This window comes from Somniosus microcephalus, chromosome 1, assembly GCF_052327205.1.
Source record: "Somniosus microcephalus isolate GS21.2 chromosome 1, FLI_Smic_1.0, whole genome shotgun sequence".
Taxonomy (NCBI): Eukaryota; Metazoa; Chordata; class Chondrichthyes; order Squaliformes; family Somniosidae; genus Somniosus; species Somniosus microcephalus.
Genome location: NC_140987.1, coordinates 99,572,214 through 99,591,563, shown reverse-complemented (window position 1 = coordinate 99,591,563; position 19,350 = coordinate 99,572,214). Strand labels below are relative to the sequence as shown.

Below are 19,350 nucleotides of genomic sequence, written 5' to 3'. Positions count from 1 at the left end.
ATGACCAGATAACCTGTTTTAATCATGTTGGTAATTGTCAAGTACAAAATGAACAACTTGGTATTGTTGCTTTATTTAAGCTGATTTAGGTATGTTGCATTCTGCTAACATTGCCATAGGCATATAGTAGATTTTTAGAAGGTTCCACAAAACCAATTTTGTGTTACATCTGTTATTTGGCTTTAGAGTACATGTTAACTTGCCCCAATTTCAGGGAGTAGCTTCGCACAGCCAATTTCTGGCATATACAAAACTCCTTTTTTCTCTATTAAATTATGAAGCATATTTAATTTCATATGCCTTTCCAGGAGTTGGGATGTGATCAAAGTCAAGTTATCCGTGTATTCGTATTGATATACAGCATTTTATTGTTTTACTGAAATCCAATGCGGTTACTACTGAAAAATCAAAACCTGAATTTTTTTTGGCATATTGCAAAAGTAAGAAATTTAATATTCTGGTCTCGGCTTTATGACAACTACTGTAAAACTGGTCAATGCAACCTGGTAGCATAGCAGTCATAGTACTTAATTTACACCACTTTTGCCACAGATTTGAGACTAAGACCTTCTGAAGTATTGGTTGCAAGTGTGTTGTATCTGCTTGGCCGTGGCTGAGCTGCAAGGTAGAAAGTATAATTTCATTTGAGATTTTTGACTTTGTTACATTGGCTAAGCAGCATTGAATATTTAGTATTCATGTAGTAGTGCTTACAGTAAGAAAGATCCTGCTGCAACTTATTTATAAACAACATCTGGTGAATTGTGATTACTTTTAAACTGACTGGAAGCAGTGTTTCCTTGAGAACCCAACTAAGAATAGATTCGGGCTGCCTTCACAAAGGCAGCCGACATTTTGATCATGTAAGGGATAGGTAATGCTTTGTCTTTTAGTTATAGTGCATTTTTAGCAGTTTCTGTATATGAGGCCTGGGAAAAAAGCAGGTCAGAGGCTGGATATTCTGTGGCGAGTGACTCACCTCCTGACTACCCAAAGCCATTCCACCATCTACAAGGCACAAGTCAGGAGTGTGATATACTCTCCACTTGCCTGGATGAGTGCAGCTCCAACAACACTCAAAGTTCGACACCATCCAGGACAAAGCAGCCTGCTTGATTGGCACCTCATCCACCACCTTCAACATTCACTCCCTCCACCACCAGCGTACCGTGGCTGCAGTGTGTACCATCTACAAGATACATTGCAGCAACTCGCCAAGGCTTCTTTGACAGCACCTCCCAAACATGCGACCTCTGCCACCTAGAAGGACAAGGGCAGCAGGCGCATGGGAACACCACCACCTCCAAGTTACCTTCCAAGTCACACATCATCATGACTTGGAAATATATTGCCGTTCCTTCATTGTCGCTGGGTCAAAATCCTGGAACTCCCTGCCTAACAGCACTGTGGGAGTACCTTCACCACACAGACTGTAAAGGTTCAAGAAGGCGGCTCACCACCAACTTCTCGAGGCCAAGTCGGAATGGGCAATAAATTCTGGCCTTGCTAGAAGCCCACACTCTGAACGAATAAAAAAAAAAAAAATGATGTGATGATAAACCACTTAAGCTTTGTTTTTGTGAATTCTGATTTAATTTTTATTTCTCGTGCCAAGCTGTCCTTCACTTACTGTTCTATATGTAACCAGCTAAACCTGTGAGCTTTTCTTCCTTCCATCTCGGTGTGTGTAATATGTTTTAAAAAAGTTATCTGACTGGGTGAAAGCGAGAACACATTTGTTGCAACATGAGTTTTTAATTTCCGTTGTGCCACCATAGGGAAGTGCAAAGTCGAGGCCAGGTGCTTGCTCAGACAGAGAAGGAGTGAAGGTTGGGTAGTGTGTTGTCCCTGGCTGCTCTAGCTTTGTCTGTTAAACTGAAACGGAAGATGGTGATGTACAAGGTCCGAAACAAATGTAATGAATTTGAGTGGTCACTGTTGAATCTGGATGTAGATCAATTTAGTCTGAATTTATGAAACACAGTAGAGAAAGCTGCATGGAGCGAAGACTTTCTGATCCCCATTAGAAAACCGTGCATTTGTTATACTTCAGGCTGATTGTGATCTCTTGCAGATCAAGAAAAAACCTGTACAATATCATGATGGAACAAATTCCATTTGATTATCAGTAAATGGAATTTGCCCCCATCTTGCAGAGTCTGTGGTGTTACCCCTTGGAATGCAGAGTTGAAAGGTAATTTACATTTTTGTTGAGTGCAGAATTTTGTGTTTAGTTTAGTTTTACCCATAAAGGTGACTTTTTGACTCCTGATCATCTAGTCCTGAGGTCATCTCAATGTAATTTATACAGAAGTGGTTTTCTTAAGTGTAATGGTGGTATCAATTGTGTACACCCTGTAAATACTTTTATCCTTCATTGATAACAGCAGTTGCATTAGAGTGTCAGTATTCTAACATTTCATTATGCAACCCTGCTGACCCTTGCTTTGAAACGTTGTACAGGAAACTTCGCAATATCCGGCACCGACGGGACCGGCGTGATGCCGATCTATGAAAACTTCCGGACGGACCAGCGCTAATGTTGAAGGATACGGAGGTTTTCATCTCCGTATCTGACAACAAACACTGTTGCTTAGCAACAGCTTGTAAACAGTCGGCCCGTACCTTGGAAGCGTCTCTGTAGCTTAGCAACAGCTTCAGAGAGGCTTTCCAGAGACTGACTGTTTATTTAAAAAAAAATGCTAGGAGAAGAAAAAAAAAGAAGAAAAACCTAACAAAACGGCTGCTGATTTCTGCCGTTAGATCGAGGTTTCCGGCCATCCAACCTCCGGATAAACAAAAGTTTCCTGTACTGAGGTTTGAGTATTTTCAGCAGGGCTCAGTTTGTCAAGACTGAAAGCAGTGATGAAGCCTGAACAGAAAAAAAGTGAATTTTGATAACTACATATTTAACCTGTAAATTATTAACCTCATCAATAAATAGACCTAGAAAATCCAGAGTATTTATTGATTGTAATTTGACAAAAGCAAAATAATATGATTGGTAATTCTAAAACTGCAGTTGGCATGCAGTACAGATCACTGTTCATGACACAGACTTTGACTTCTGTAAAATATCTCTACTAACAGATTATTGAGAATTCATGCTGGAACTCTTTTTTAAGAAGAGCAGTTATTGGTAGAACTTCATTTTAATTAGTCAAAACAACTGGACTGGAAGTTTTGAAATTGGAGTTTAAAAAAAAAAAAAAAGACTGCTTTGTGAACATTGGGGGGAAAATTCAGTTGTTTGCGCCTCCCGTTAGCGCCTTAAGAGGGCGCCAATTGGGGCGCAAAGCAACTTGAGGCCGGGTGCGGCGATGTTTGCACTGCTCGCAAAATTAACTAGACATTTTGCGGCGGCGCTAAACACTACCACCACGATCTCCTGCGCCGGCAGATCGTGACGTCAGTCGAGCGCACAACGCCCCAGACCGGATATTGAGTGGCGCCCCCTCCCTTACCGCCTGCCGCTAGCAACGACAGGTTCAGGGGAGCGTTATGCTGTCAGAAAGGGACTAGGGGAGCCCTATTTAAAGGCGACCGCTTCCTGCCTTTTTTTGTCGGTGACATTTTTTCACCACGCATTCTGAGAGAGAGAGAGACTTCTGGAGAGATTCAGTGCTGTGTGAAGGAGTTTTGAATACTGAGCAGCACTTTGCAGGTTTATTTTGATTTGCCCTTCCTTGCTTCGCCAGCGCTCTGAGGTAGCGCGTCGCTCCTCGGCCTTTGCGCCTTAAGACAAGTGTGAAGCGACTGATTTAGCGCTCCAATCACCTCCAGGGACGATAAAAGCCAAGTTTGCTGTCGGAGGCGATAATTAGCGCCAGGCGCTAAACTTTGCGCACGGCCGATAATGATGCCCCAAACGGGGCGATACTGAATTTTTCCCCCATTGTTTTTTTTTTGTTTCAAAAAAATTAATCTCTAGAGAACTATGCCTGACTCTTCTGGATAAATCATTTGGTTTTAAAACAAAAACTAATAAAATAGAATAGACATTGGGAAAATATGTATTTGGAAATCAGAATTAATCTGACAGACATTCAGCGTCCTGAAGAATTACCTGGTATGTTTGTATCCAGTCTGGCAATGTGTGCTGACTGCTGAAATTTAGAACTAGAAGACTTTGTCAGTAGCTACTCTGAATTCCAAGTACCCCTGTAAGTAGTTTTCATATTTTTAGTCTATAAGCAAATTTTCCATTCAGTGCTCACTGCGCGTCGGAGGTTTTTAAAGGACCAACGTTGGGGCTGAAAACTTCATCAGGGAGGGGACAGTCCGCCCCCCCCCACCGGCCACCCACTCGGCTTCAATTTCCATGTCAGGAGGCAGTCACCTCATTTAAATGCCCCTGGCAGGTGAACGTATGGGACAGGTGAGGTTCTGTACCGGAAACTAAAATGATGTTGTTGTTCAGCCCTAAGGGAGCCAAAATAATTCAGACTTTTGAGGTCTTCGGACTCCAGGCTGCATCCCGGGCAAATCTACCCAGGTGAGACCCATAACTCTCGCTAGCTGGCCTGGTATGCCTGGTCTCATCTGGTGTACTCTTCGAGTGCTCTTTCGGTCTGTGGGCACAGGAACTCCTACATTGATGGTCTTGTTTGGGGTGAATAGGAGCTCCACCCTCAATAGGTCCCAGCCTAATTTGTGGCCCTTCTGGTGCACTCCCACAGGTGTGCAGGTTTTCAACTTTGATTTAAGGCTACAAAGTGTAATTGCTGTTAAGAAAACACTGAGATCATACAGGGGTCAACCTAGAGCCTACAGTCTTTCTAACTCCAGTATTTGAAGGCCTTAGAGGCTGTGCAGAAAAGATTTACAAGAATGGTTCCAGGGATGAGGGACTTCAGTTATGTGGATAGATTGGAGAAGCTGGGGTTGTTCTCCTTAGAGCAGAGAAGGTTGAGGAGATTTGATAGAGATGTTCAAAATCATGAGGGGTCTAGACAGAGTAGATAGAGAGATACTGTTCCCATTGGCGGAATGGTCGAGAACCAGAGGACACAGATTTAAGATGATTGGCAGAAGAAGCAAAGATGACATGAGGAAAAACTTTTTTACTCAGCGACTGGTTAGGATCTGGAATGTACTACCTGAAAGGGTGGTGGAGGTAGATTCAATTGTGGCTTTCAAAAGGGAATTAGATAAGTACCTGAAGGAAAAAAAATTGCAGGGCTATGGGGAAAGGGCGGAGGAGTGGGACTAGCTGAAGTGCTCTTGCAGAGAGCCGACACTGATTTGATGGGCCAAATGGTGGCCTCCTGTGCTATTATAACCATTCTATGATTCTATGATTTTGAGAGCTTGGCGAGGTTCTTTATTTCTTCAAGTGTGACACGGAAATATTTGTGAGAAGTGTGACTAGCAAGAAATTCTGTTTGTGAAGCTTATAATATGTGGTTCCACAGAATAGCCTGTGCAGCTTTTAATTTTGTTGCATGGTGTGGGAATTTGTTATTGTGCAGTATAAATATATTGACGTCCTGTTTGTTTCCCAGTCTTTTTGTAGTAATTGCATAAACCTTGCATCTACCAATGCTTTGAAAATATTCAGGACTTAAGTACTTCAACTAAAGAATTGTTTAATGTTTGTTTTAGCTGGGTTTGTATTGGTGTTTTTTGGTTAAGATAACCAAATAGATTTTAAAATATTTTCTGAAGTTGAACATCCATTTGATCAGCCATTTTCTTTTGGCAGACTCTATGTTGATCATAGAAAGCTACAGCACAGAAGGAGGCCATTTCGGTCCACAAATGTTTTACAGCTCGGTCACTCAGTAGCGATCAGGACCCTGGCTGAAATCTGCTAACAGCGCGCAGACCAGGGATCAAACATAGCACCTATTTTATTTATAGGTCTCGCTGGGTGATGTCTTTATCCACAGAGCTATTGGGGAGGCTTGTTTAAAATTATTGCCGAGTTTTCAGTTTAATCCTGATACTTTTGAGGTTCTGGAACTCTGTACAAAATTACTAATTGAATCATTTTTTTCCCCCAAAGACTTTTGTTGTGCTGCCGTGAATATTTGTGTACGTGCACGTAAAACACAAGCTAGGCTGGTTACTAAATTACATAATTGGAGTTAAATTGCGCCAACTCAGAACTGCTTGAAGAATGAATTGGTGATTGTGTACTTGACAGACATGTTTTCTTTTTCCTTTCCAGGTTGCATGACTGGCTGGACTTGATGCATGGTGGTTGCATGACTAATATCTTTGTGGATTTATGAATAAACAGATGCAGATATGGCTCACACTGTGATTAATGGGAGTGTTCCAGGTAACCAATTATATTATTGCAATACTGTATTGTAGAAATTTGCTTTTGTATGAAATCAAAGCTATAGCATGAGATTACTTATGGGTCCAATAAGGTTTCACCTCCAAATGATGCTAAATATCTTGCATTGATACCCTATTCCATCCACTGAAATGACTATATTGAATGTTCTACAAGGACAATAAAATGTGCAAGTGATTTCATCAAGGTGATAACTCAGAAATTAATGCTGCAGTATGAATGTACATTATCTTTAATAGAATTATATTTAATTTGTATGAGCATGCAACTAACATGTAGAAAAACTGATGCATTGTTTAATGGATCTTGCCTTTGGAAAGTGCAATTGGATTTTGTTCAGATTTGAATGCACCAAGCTGTAAAGAAGCATAACTTTACAAAAATCAGAAATTGAAAGAGAACATAATTGTCACACATTTTTCATCCTTATTTGATAGCTAGTGTAGCAGTCCCCTGCCTCAACCATTTCCTGGACACTGCTTAGCTAAATTACTGTCACAATCCCTTTGAAATGCATGCGCTTATACTTGTGTTCTTCAAGATGTTTGTAACGGTGGATGCATTTAGAATTTTTAAATGTCTGACTTAAGCAATGGAAGAAATCAGTTTTCACTGTACAGTTCATCATGTGGCTGGCCAATTCATTCGTCCCAGGTGTTGGTTAATGTTGCAAAATTTCAAGGTGGCCTTTCATGTCATCAGCCCACCTCTATTGCGATATCTGGTCTGTAGTTCGCTGTCCAATTGTTTTGGTCGAGCCACACACCTTTTTGGTATTGCAGTCAACTTAAAGACTGGCCATCCAGTCACAACCCCTGTGGTTATGATCACGGTCCGAACGCCACAATTGATGATGTCACTCACTGCATTGCCAGGGCCAGCTCTGGCTTTGGCAAACTCGAGCGGTGACTCTGGCAGCAACAAAGGGTTAATCTCCACATACCATTGTCCTCTCCGCTCTCCTGTATGGATCGGTGTCATGGATCTGCTGCCACCATCCATACTCCTGAAAAGTAGTCTCGGCAGATTAGTTTTTACACTGTTCCTTCAATGTTCCGTTATCTGTCGGATTTTCGTTAAATGTAATGTTGAGTGTGATATTCTCATGCTGTGACCACTTAAATTGTTGAAATATTCAGAGGTACAACTAATTTAAAAAAAAAAAAAATCTTTTCGAGCTCTCTGGATTTTGAGCTATATAATACTCAAAATATCACTGGGGTGGAGAGAGATTGATAAATTGAGAGTCTTCTGTGCCATTTAAACATTTCGATTTAGTGCATTTACTCCCTCTTCCCTACACAATCACATGCGCACACACATACCATATTGGTATTGCTGCTGACATGAGTCATATATTTAAAATATTTTTAAAATATGATTGATGAATTGGGGAAAAATTACCCTTTCACACTTGTCTTAAAAGCAGATAATTTATTGGCTTTCTCACTAGCAATACTCTTGTAACTTCTCTCAAATTTAACTGAGCACATCATTTACTTAATGAAACACAATTACTTTCCACATAACTTTCCCATCTCTATTCTTTGTAAAATATTAGATAATATAAGAAATTTAGCTGCAGGACAAATAGTGATGAAGGAAGCAACGTATGGAGAAGTTTTAATATTGAAAAATAATCAACAAAGGTGGTAGTGGGTGTCACTATAAAACTGATATCTCAATGCAAAATAATTGGATTTAAGGAATACTGAAACCTCAAGATTGTGTAACAGAAACTAGGTATAATTGCCTTCGCAGAGGATATGCATTTGTTTTTTGTAAAGTGGGTTTAAAATAGAATCAAAATTTTATAGCACACGAGGAGGCCATATGGCCCATTTCACCTGTGCCAGCTCTCCGAGCTATTCATTTAGTACCATTCCCTGCCAATTCCTCATACCCTTTTGAATTTTCCTTTTTCAAATATTTATCCACTTCTCATTTAAAAGCTATTATGGGTTCTGCTTTCTGGTAGGGTATGCCAAGTTGCAACAACCCACTGTTTTACAACATCTCCCAGCTTTTCCCTTTGTTCTTTTGGTGAAAATCTTAAATTTGTGCCCTCTAGTTATTATTTCACTCACCAGTGAAAATAGTTTTTAACCTATATCTTTTCAAAACTACTCATAATTTTAAATACCTCTATCGGATCTCATTTTAATTTTGCTGTAATAATATGAGCTCCAGTTTCTCTAGTCTCTCAAAGTAGATTGTAGTACGGGATTGTGATGATGCAACCTTCCTCTTGCTGCAAGTGTAATCCACTTGAGTGCAAACCTGTGCCATCACAAAAATAAATTTACACCATCCGGGCCAAGGGAGAAACCGATGTAGAAATAATAGATGGAATAAGCAAGCGTCAGTGGAACCAATGGATAATGTTAAGAGGAATGATGGGCGAGGCCAATGATATATCGTTTTCATGGGAAAACAGTTAGAATCATGGAATTCAACCTCCAAAACACTAGTAAAGATCAAGGAACACTGTGCAATTAAAACTGAATTTCACTTATTCAATCACGATATAAACAGGTGACTCTAATTGTGAATGGGTGCAGTTGTAAAAAAAAAGATGGCCAAAACAGAATTTTGTAATAAAACGGAATTTGACTTTTATTGACTCGCCGATCTTTGAAGGAGGAGAGTTCAACTTCAGAATGCCAAGGAAGTGGCCCTACTTCATCTTGAACAGCTGTTGGTGGAAAATTCCTGTCATTAGATTTGGCTTCATAGTCTTTTTCTCTCTCAGGCAGTCCCTCGGAACCGAGGATGACTTGCTTCCACGCTAAAAATGAGTTCTCAGGTGACTGATGAGTCCAGTGCGGGACCTACAGTCTCTGTCACAAGTGGGGCAGAAGGTGGTTGAAGGGGCGGGTGGGTGGGATGCTTGGGTTGACATTCCGTTGTTTTTGCTTGGCTTCCGCTTGCTCCCGGTGAAGAGACGCGAGGTGTTCGGCGTCTTCCCGGATGCTTCTCCTCCATGTTGTGTGGTCTTGGGCCAGGGATTCCCAGGTGTCGGTGGGGATGTTGCACTTTTTTCAAGGAGGCTTTGAGGGTGTCCTTGAAGCGTTTCCTCTGCCCACCTGGGGCGCTCTTGCTGTGTCGGAGCTCCAAGTAGAGCGCTTGTTTTGGGAGTCTTGTATCGGGCATGCGGACGATGTGGCCCGTCCATCGGAGCTGATTGAGCGTGGTCAAAGCTTCGATGCTGGGGATGTTGGCCTGAGTGAGAACACTGACGTTGGTACGCCTATCGTGCTAATGAATTTTCAGGATCTTGCGGAGGCAGCATTGGTGGTACCTCTCCAGTGCTTTGAGGTGCCTGCTTTACATGGTCCATGTCTCTGAAGCATACAGGAGGGCGACGACAAACTTTTGAGGGCATCCGAATTTGAGGAGGACACTCCATAATCCATCAAGGTTCATGGTGTCGAAGGCCTTCGTGAGGTCAAAGAAGGCGATGTACAGCGGTTGGTGCTGTTCCCTGCATTTCTCTTGTAGTTGACGCGTGGTGAAGATCATGTCCATTGTACCCCTTAGTGGGCGGAATCTGCATTGCGACTCTGGGAGGAGCTCTTTAGCCACTGGGAGAAGGCAATTTGAGGAGGATTCTTGTGATGACTTTCCCTGTGGCAGACAGCAGGGGGACTCCTCTGAAATTACCACAATCGCACTTGTCACCTTTCTTGAAGATGGTCACGATTACGGTGTTTCTGAGATCCCCTGGCATACTCTCCTCCTTCCAAATAAGAGAAATTAGTTTCTGTATTCGTGGCAATAGTGCTTCTCTGCCATATTTTAGCGCCTCGGCGGTGATTCCATCTACTCCTGAGGCCTTGTTGTTCTTCAGTTGTCAGATGGCCTTCACAACCTCATGCCGGGCTGGGGTTGTGCTGAGGTGATGGCGGGTAGCATGCTGCGGGATGGAGTTGAGGACACTCGCGTCAAAGACAGAGTCGTGGTTAAGGAGATCTTCAAAGTGCTCCTTCCAGAGGGCACTGACTGCCTCTCTGTCCTTGATGAGTACCACTCCGTTCTTGGCACGCAGTGGGGTAGGACCTTGGGTGCTTGGGCCGTAGGTGGTCTTGACTGCACTAAAGAATCCACGCACGTCTGGTTGTCGGCTAGCTGCTGGATCTCCTGTGTTTGCTCCACCCACCATCTGTTGTTTAGGCCGCGAGTTTTTTGTTGGACCTCGGCCTTCAGGCGTCTGTAGAGCTGCTTTCTTGCTCTCGAGTTGTGTTGCTGTTTCCAGATCAGGAATGCCTTGCGCTTGCGGCCTATTAGCTCCTGGATCTCCTGGTCGTTCTCGTCGAACCAGTCTTGGTGTTTCCTGGTTGAGTGACCGAGCGTCTCTTCACAGGTGCTGATTATGGAGGCCTTGAGTGTAGACCAGGCACTGTGGACACTGTGTCTCTGAATCACTGGGAGTCGTCAGGTTGGTTGTGAGGCGCAGGCTGAATAGAGCTTTCTTAGCAAGGCCTTTGAGTGCTCCAGCGTTGATTTTCCAGCAGCATTGCTTCTGTTGCCACCGCTGTTTTGGGGCTACGTTGATGGAGATGATAGAGCGGATTAGGCGGTGGTCTGTCCAGCAGTCGTCAGGTCCTGTCATGGCACGGGTGATGCGGCTTCATATTACAGATCAAGAGACTATAGAATGTGTGTACTCGTTTTTTAGCAGTAGGTTGCAGTTTCTGTAATCTCATATATTTTCTTAAACTGATGTTGAAACTAATATGCGGGATACTTGGAGTCCTTGTTATAAACTGGTGGCCCTGGCAAAGCTAGAAGGAGGTCAGACAATCAGATCAATGTTTTCAAAGTAGTATGGTATGTATGATTTAGAAAATAAATGGTTCAGTGAGGATCTGAATATCTACCTTTTTTTTAACAAGAAATATAGATTTTATAAAAATAAGGAATAGAATACATGTTGAAATAATAGATGTCTGGTTCGCATATGAAAATTTTTCTTAATTGTCATTCATATTAAAGCTCCTTTTACTGCTCCATGCCTTTGAACCAACCTTACTGTAAATTGCCATGTGAAATAGTTGAGCATTAAATTGTTCAGCTTTATAGTTTGGAGCGCTGCAATCCTTAAAATGTCAGATTTGACTTTTTGTTCAGAATTGTGGTTTCTCATTTACAGCGAGAGTAATTGAGTTGTATCTGTTTTAACATGAACTTCATGCGCAGCAAGCCAGACATGTGCAGACTAATTAGTAGCTTAAAAATATGCATTTTTTTCTGGGAGACCTGAAGTACGTACTTATACCACCTAGGAGATCTCTTTAAATGTATGACTGTATGGCTGCAAGGGCTGGTCTTAGGCAGCAAGCGAGTGCTTGCACACATCAAATTATAAAGTAACGTCAAGAAAAGTTATGTTCAATAAGATGAAGGATGAACATATGGAGATCTGCTAAGAGCATGTTAGATAGACTAACTGGATGGATTTAAAACTGACCTGAAAATTCATTATTGTGGATTAAAATGAAGAATTTAAAATTTAATCCAAATGTTGAAATGCTCTTTGAAACTACAATAGAGTGTAGTGCAGATGGCAGCCTAGGTGGCAAGGCCGAGGGGCAACAAGGATGAATGCTCAGCATGACTTGGTCCAATTTGTTCAACCATCCCCTGCCCCAAAAGGTAAGATTCACAATCACCATGGAAAATGGTTTGTCAAAAGTGCAGAACAAAAGTCAGCAGAAAATCAGTTCTCCACATATCTGGGGGGATTTTAACCTCTAAAAACGGGTGGGTTTGGGTCAGGTGGGAGGTTAGAGTTTAAAAAAAAACTGAACCCAACCCCAACCCGCCTTAAACCCGCCTACTTCCGGTTTTAATGATTGCAGGACGGGGGTCGGTCAGCCAACCCGCTGCCAGCAGGCAGGTCATCCATTTAAATATAATGAAGCTGGTGTGCCTCATGGTGATCCACCACTACAAATTTAACTCTGGCTGGTTGGGTTTCCTGGGTTTCGGGGAACCTGCCAGCTAAAGTAAGGTGAGGACTGCTGGATCCAGCGTCCCTGCCTCAGCCAGCCCCCACCCTGAGGCCTTTGTTCTTTTTCCCCACCCCCACCCCTCCCAAAGCCTGCAATTTCATCCTCCCCTTCCCCCCACCCCCCCCCCCCCCCAGGCCTCTGATTTTCTTCACACCCCCCTTTCCCGAAATCTCCGATTCTCTTCTCTTCGGTCCCTGATCGCCTTCCCCCTCCGGCACTTGACTGCCCCCTCCCCATCCTCCTCCCGATGCGCGCTCTCGCTCGCTCGCGCCCTCTCTCTGGCGCGCGCTCGCCCTCTCGCAGCCCTGCTTTCGATCTATTTTATTTCCTTTCCAGTTTTGAAAAAGGGTTTCGATCCGAAACGTCAACTCTTATTGCTCTCCACGGATGTTGCCTGGCCTGCTGAGTTTTTCCAGCATTTTCTGTTGTTATTTTTGATGACTGAATAAGTTTAGTTTTTATTGTATAGGATTATGGGACTTTTTTCAGTGTTTTGGGATCATATTCCATCAATCTGCCTATCTTTCCATGAAAATTGCAAAGTTTATTGGCCAAAGGAAGCCATTCCGTTGTATGCCTAGAATTCCGGATCATTTGAACATTCACTTGTTGAGTGGTCAAAATATGAACATTGCAAACCGGCATCATGCAGTGGTAATTTGTATTTTGACTATCCCTGGTTGCACTGGAACCAAACCACAAAGGAATGCGGTGCACCATTGAACTCAACTCTTTGTTCGAGTCTTAGCTAATTCAAGGCTAATTTTCTCCTCTTCCATCTAAAGGACATTGAGTCTTGCTGGGGCACAGTTCCAGCAGCCTTCTGATAGCTTGCCCAGGTTGCCATTCTTCATTTGTGAATCTAGATAATATTAATTTGCAGGCTATCTTACCATAGCTGAGCCTGATCCAGTTATCACCTAACATTTACGTACTTTCCAGCAGGTTTGCTGGATTGCAATTAAGAGTGGGAACTCTGATTTTTCTCTTCCCCCCTCAAGCCTAGAGGTGTTGATGCCAATTGTAGCATGCCAAATGCTGCCCAGCAACTAACTCAGGGAATCAAACTTGGGACCTTTTGGTTTGGATGACTTGGTGCCTTTATCCACTAGGAGAGCTTTTATATAAATCTTTACCAGATTAATTATTAAGGTAATGGCAGAATTTATAAGGAGCCTTGTATCTTGATTTATATCCCACTCATGGTGCTGGCTGTAACTGACCCATTTGTCACTTGTGAGTTACCATGCCAGCCACTCATGAGAGAGAATTTTTTTCATGGTTCTTGTTTTATCCTATTTTTATCCCAGTTTGTACCATTTGATTTACTATAATAGTTTTTTTAACCCAGCCAACCACAAAAGCTGGGGCTCATGCAGTATTAATAAATTTAAGGGAGCTGTGGCATAGTGATGGAGAGGTGGAACTCTTCCACTCTAGACATCAGATGATGGTAGCTAACCTACACCAAGGCTTGACGTGCATTATTGCATCTTGTTTCCATGCGTCTTTGGAATGCTTTGTATTCCAAAAGAGCTAATTGAGCTGAATGAGCAGTTTGAATATGGTCTATTTAAAAAAAAACACTAGACTAATTATACACAAAATAAGCCTTGCAGACTTGACCGTTTATGGTGCGCAACTGGTTTAGCCGTTATTCACCATATCTGGATGGACCACATCAAGCACTATCGGTCCCTGCTCTCTGCTGCCAGAAAGAAAAGACTTGCATTTATATAGCACCTTTAATGACCTCAGGACATCCCAAAGCACTTTACAACCAATGACGTACTTTTTTGACTTGCAGCCACTATTGTAATGTAGGAAACGCGGCAGCTAATTTGTGCACAGCAAGCACCCACAAACCGCAACGTGATAATGACCAGTTAATCTGTTTGTGATGTTGATTGAGGGATAAATATTGGCCAGGACACCAGGGGTAACCCCTCTGCTCCTCTTCAAAATAGTGCCATGGGATCTTTCACGTCCACCTGAGAGAGCAGACGGAGCCTCGATTTAACGTCTCATCTGAAAGGCGGCTCCTCTGACAGTGCAGCGCTCCCTCAGTACTGCAATGGAGTGTCAGCCTAGATTTTTGTGCTCAAGCTGCTCACTATTACATCGCCTATCTCCACTCCTGCCTCAGCCCATCTCCTACTGAAACTCTCATCCATGCTTTTTGTTGCCTCCAGACTCGACTATTTCAATGCTCTCCTGGGCGACGCCCCCCCTCCCCCCTCATCTTCCACCCTCCATAAAATTGACCTCATGCAAAACCCATCACCAATGTTCCCTCTAATTTTTTTTTCATGCACGGTCCCTTTAAACTTGCTGCGCAGCCGCAGTGTCTCTTCCAGTGGCAACAGCTGGTGAGCAGCCTGCGTGAGACCTCCCGATCGGTTGGCGCACCTTCGGGAGATTGTTGCCCTTTACCCTGTGCTCACTGAACTACATTGGTGCCCAGTCTAGCAACGCCTTGATTTTAAAATTCTCATCCTCGTGTACAAATCCCTCCATGGCCTTGCCCCTCCCCTCTCTCTCTAACTTCCTCCAGTCCTACAGCCCCCCAGGAACTCAGCATTCCTCCAACGCAGACCTCTTGTGAATCCCGCACTTCCTTCGCCTCCGCATTGGTGGTCGTGCCTGTAGCTGTCCAACCCCTAAACTCTAGAATTCCCTACAACAAACATCTTTGCCCCCTCCATCTCTGTCTCCTCCTTTAAGACGCTGCTTAAAACCTACCTCTTTGGCCAAGTGTTTAGTCACCTTTCCTAATGTCTGTTTCTTTGGCTCAGTGTCAATTCTTTTTTGTCTGACTACACTCCCATGACACACCTTGGAACATTTTATTACGTTAAGAGCTATATAAATGCAAGTTGTTGAATTTTTCCGGGAGTAAAAAGCGCAATACATATATCTATGTACCTCTGAAATCCATTTCTTGAGTAATGCACTGAAAACATTTCTATAATTAAAGCTTGCTTATTTTTGATTCTTTAATTGTATGGTGCCTTTTAAGAAAGTAAATCATACAAGTCCAGCTGGTGTAGCCCCACAGCACTAGCTGTTTTACTTTGAGAGAACGTGAGCTATGATCTCAGTGCTCTGGCTGAAAACAAAAAAAAGCCATTTCCTATGGGTTGCTATCAATCTGCAACCTTTGTCTAATCTTTAACCACTGTAGCTCGAAGCATGAGTCAGTTGCCAATACAGGACACACAATAATTAAACATTGACAGTATGGTTTTATTTTATCTTTAATGCTTGCAATAGAACCTGAAGGATAGCCCTCTGAAACTCTGCATGATTGACACAACACTAACTGGTATTAAGAATAATGGTAGAATTCAGATCTTTGGCTTGGCAGCTACTATAACGTTTACAAGGAAATTCCAAACGAACTGAGCAAGCTCTCCCTAGCAATGCTAGTTATTTGCCTGCTGATGTGTCAGGAATAAATGGGCCAGTCTAACTGAAGTGTGCTACAGACTTGCATTTTACACTGTGTGGGAGAAAAAGAAGGATTATTGCTGTGTGGTAAGTAGACTAGCAATGTCTTTATTTCAAATTTGTTCTAAAAGAAGAATTATTTAATGAGCCAAATTTTCTTTAATGCAAACAATGTTACTTTGATATTTACAATGAAATCCTCAGTGTGGCAAATAAGAATAAATGGGCTTGTGCAGTAATGTAAGTTGCTAAGAAATTAATCACTGTAATTCTGGAGTTGGACTGTTCATGCTGAGAACACAATTAGGTGCCAAAATTCCACCATCTGCATTCTACCGTCCACTAAATTCCAATCCCCTCTCTCAGCCCCATCCTCCAATGGCATTTTGCTTCCTAACACTTTGTATTCAAAATCTCCCCACCACCCCCCCCCCCCCGGGCCATGGCCTTGCTCCCTCCCTATCTTTGCCACCATCTCCAGCTCTGTGTCAGCATGCATCCTTCACACTTCTGACTGCCCTTTTCATTCCCCTGCCTCCCACTCACCCTTTTGGTGACAGGAGCCTGCAGCTGTTTTGAACTTCACTCTGAAACACTCCCTACCTTTGCTACGTCTCTGTCCATCTTCAAAAGCTTCCTCAAACCTTCCTCTTCGGAACATAGAAACAGGAGTAGGCCATTCAGCCCCTTGAGCCTGTTCCGCCATTCAATGTGATCATGGCTGAGCTGTGATTTGGCCCATATCCCATAGCTTTTTGTTAATCAAAGATACTATCAATCTCCGATTTAAAATTATCAATTGCTGTTTGTGGAAGAGAGTTCCAAACTTTGTGTGTAGAAGTGTTTCCTAATTTCGCTCCTGAAAGGTCTGGCTCTTATTTTTAGACTATGCCCCTAGTCCTAGAATCCCCAGCCAGTGGAAATAGTTTCTCTCTTTACCCTATCTGTTCCTCTTAATATCCTGAAAATGGGCAATAATTTGATGGAGTGTGGCATCTAACAGCATCTGCCGTTAGTTAGACTTGCCCTTGCATGTTTAGATTCTTAAATTTTTTGCAAGGCAAGTTGCTGAAAGTGTGAGCTGATACCGTCACATCGATGGAAACCAGGCTTCTGGGACCTGAGTGAACAGAGCAATCTACTGTGCATCTTAACCACTTAGATGGAAAGATTGTGAAATTAACAGTGCAAGGACTGAGAAGTTGTATTTTACAGTTAGTGAATTTAATGCCAAATCAGGCACATAGAGAGGGAAAGAAAGATTAGATTAATAGAGAGAAAAAGGAAAATAAAAAAAATATATATATTTTTAATCTCCAACAACAATTAAAACCTGAAGGAATGAGGCCCTCTCACTTGTAATAGTTCATTTTCAGTGCCAGAGAGGTTGTTTGGCAGTAATTAAAACTTACCACATCATTAAAAGGGCCTTTAGACTGAAATGGACAAGACATAACTTCTGTGGCGAGTTTAGTTCGTATCTACCACGCAAAGCAGAAACTTCATGCCGTTCAATGTTTTTCAATGGTGAGCCAGACAGCGAGATTGTGGCGCGGAGCATCTCGGACAGTAACTTTTCGATTTCTGCATTTAACCACGCATCTGCCCGCGCCTGAAGTTGCTGTAGCATTTGCGCATAAATAACGGCGCGTCATTAGTCTCGCTGTTATTTTGACAGTAAATTATGGGTCAAGCTTTTGCTCACCTCTCATAATTTGTCTGCTTCTCAGAATTAGTTTTCACCCATGTGTGAAAACTACCTTAAAGGTGCTATAAAAAGATCACAAATCTGAAGCTGATGCAATGCTTCAATTTACTCCAATTGTTTGGAATGCACAACGCACATAGAAAATTCCGATGTCTGCAGGCAATGTTCCGGTAACTTTTTTTTAAGTTTGTTTTTTTAATTGGCAATATGGTCAAGCTCTCTGCCAAATACAAGCCAAATATTTTGAAATCCCAACAATGTTTCAGTAGAATTGTTTCAATGCACCATGTGCACAGATGAATAAACTTGACTTTTCTTAAAACTAAACTTAATTTTTTTTTAAATCTTGACCCAAGCATAAAAATGTATTTGTACACGGTGCCTGAGAACACAACTGCAGATGCAATCAAGTGTTTTCTGTGACTTTAAAGATAAGCTTTGTTTGCAAAAATGTGATTATTTCAGCACATTTTTGATCTAGAAGTAATCCTGCCAAAGGTAAAATATTTGAAATGCAGTCTGCTAACTATGATGCACTAGATTTTGGCCTTGGTTTTCTCTCAAAGTGCGTATTAACTCACTTCCTTAATATTATAGTCTGTTATAGTTTGGCTTCCTTAACCTGCTTCTTGCTTACATTCAATCACTGCCTGTTTTTGTCTTGCTGTTTTCTTTGTCCCTCTAATTTACCTATCAAAGACCTGTTTTGTTGCCTTTTGCCATTTTAATTACCATTTTATGAGGTCAGCCAATGGTGTATGTGTGCAGTAATGTTGCTTTTTTAATGCAGTTATTCTACAGGTACCATACATTGTTTTGATGGTAGACAATAACAAAACAGCATGTGATGGACAGTGTATGTTTAAAGTGGCTTCCAGACTGTAACAATTTATTCTAGTTAAGTGGTAATTGAAGGCCAGTAATGGACGAATGCCTTGAGGAGGGGGGGGACACAGAGTTGGGGGGAAAGGAATTGGCAAGAAAGCAGACCAGTGTCCTTATAGTGGTAGGTTGCTGCCACCATCCTGACCAGTGTAGGTCAACCCACTACCTTCACACCCTAGCAATTGCTTCCTATCTGGTTAGTTCAGAGAAAAATGGACAGTTTACCCGTCAGACTAACTTTGCCCTTAATTGGTTTAAAAACAAAAATCATTTTTCACTCACTTCTGTGAAGGCAGTTAAAGTTTCCAATGAATTTTCATGAGCGAAGAAAACATCACAACTCGAACCAAGATTTCTGCACCTGACCACACCCCTGTTTTGCTTTTGTAACGTTACCACGGCAACAAAACAACTTGCATTTTATATAGCACCTTTTAACATAGGAAAAACATCCCCAAGGTGTTTCACAGAGGCGTAATAAAAAAAATTGATGCAAAGCCAAAAGGAGGAGATATTAGGAAAGGTTGGTTAAAGAGGTGACTTTGAAAGAGGGTCTTAAGGTCCTCCACCTTCCTTTCCTCCTTTTTTAAGGAGGAAATTCCAGAGTGTGGGGTCTTGGTGGCAAGAAGGCAGGACTGCCAGTGGTGAAGAGAGGGGATGCAATAGAGGCTAGAGTCAGAAGAACAGCGTTTGTGGGGGTGGTGGGTGGGGGTTGTAGGGCTGGAGGAGATTCGAGATGGGGAGGGGCAAAAGGCCATGAATGGATTTAAACACAACTGAGAATGATAAATTAGAGCCAGCCTCACTCAGTCAGTGAGGACAGAAATGATGGGCGTGCAGGATTGATATAGGCAGCAGAGTTTTGGATGAGCTGGAATTTCCAGAGGGTGGAGGATGGAAAGCAGGCCATGCAAATTTTTGAATCTGGAAGGGACAATGGCATGAGGGTTTAACAGCAGATGGGCGGAGGTGGGCAATGTTTACAG

General features: G+C 42.4%; 1 protein-coding gene across 1 annotated transcript in view; it reads left to right on the top strand.

The window, feature by feature from the left end:
- Positions 1-19,350, top strand: part of kank1a (KN motif and ankyrin repeat domains 1a) — a 350,207-nt gene that overhangs the window by 285,648 nt on the left and 45,209 nt on the right. The window contains exon 3 of the mRNA XM_085984893.1: positions 6,173-6,286. Within this exon, the coding sequence (XP_085841019.1) occupies positions 6,253-6,286 (34 nt within the window). The 5' untranslated portion in view covers positions 6,173-6,252. The remainder of the gene's footprint in view (positions 1-6,172; positions 6,287-19,350) is intronic.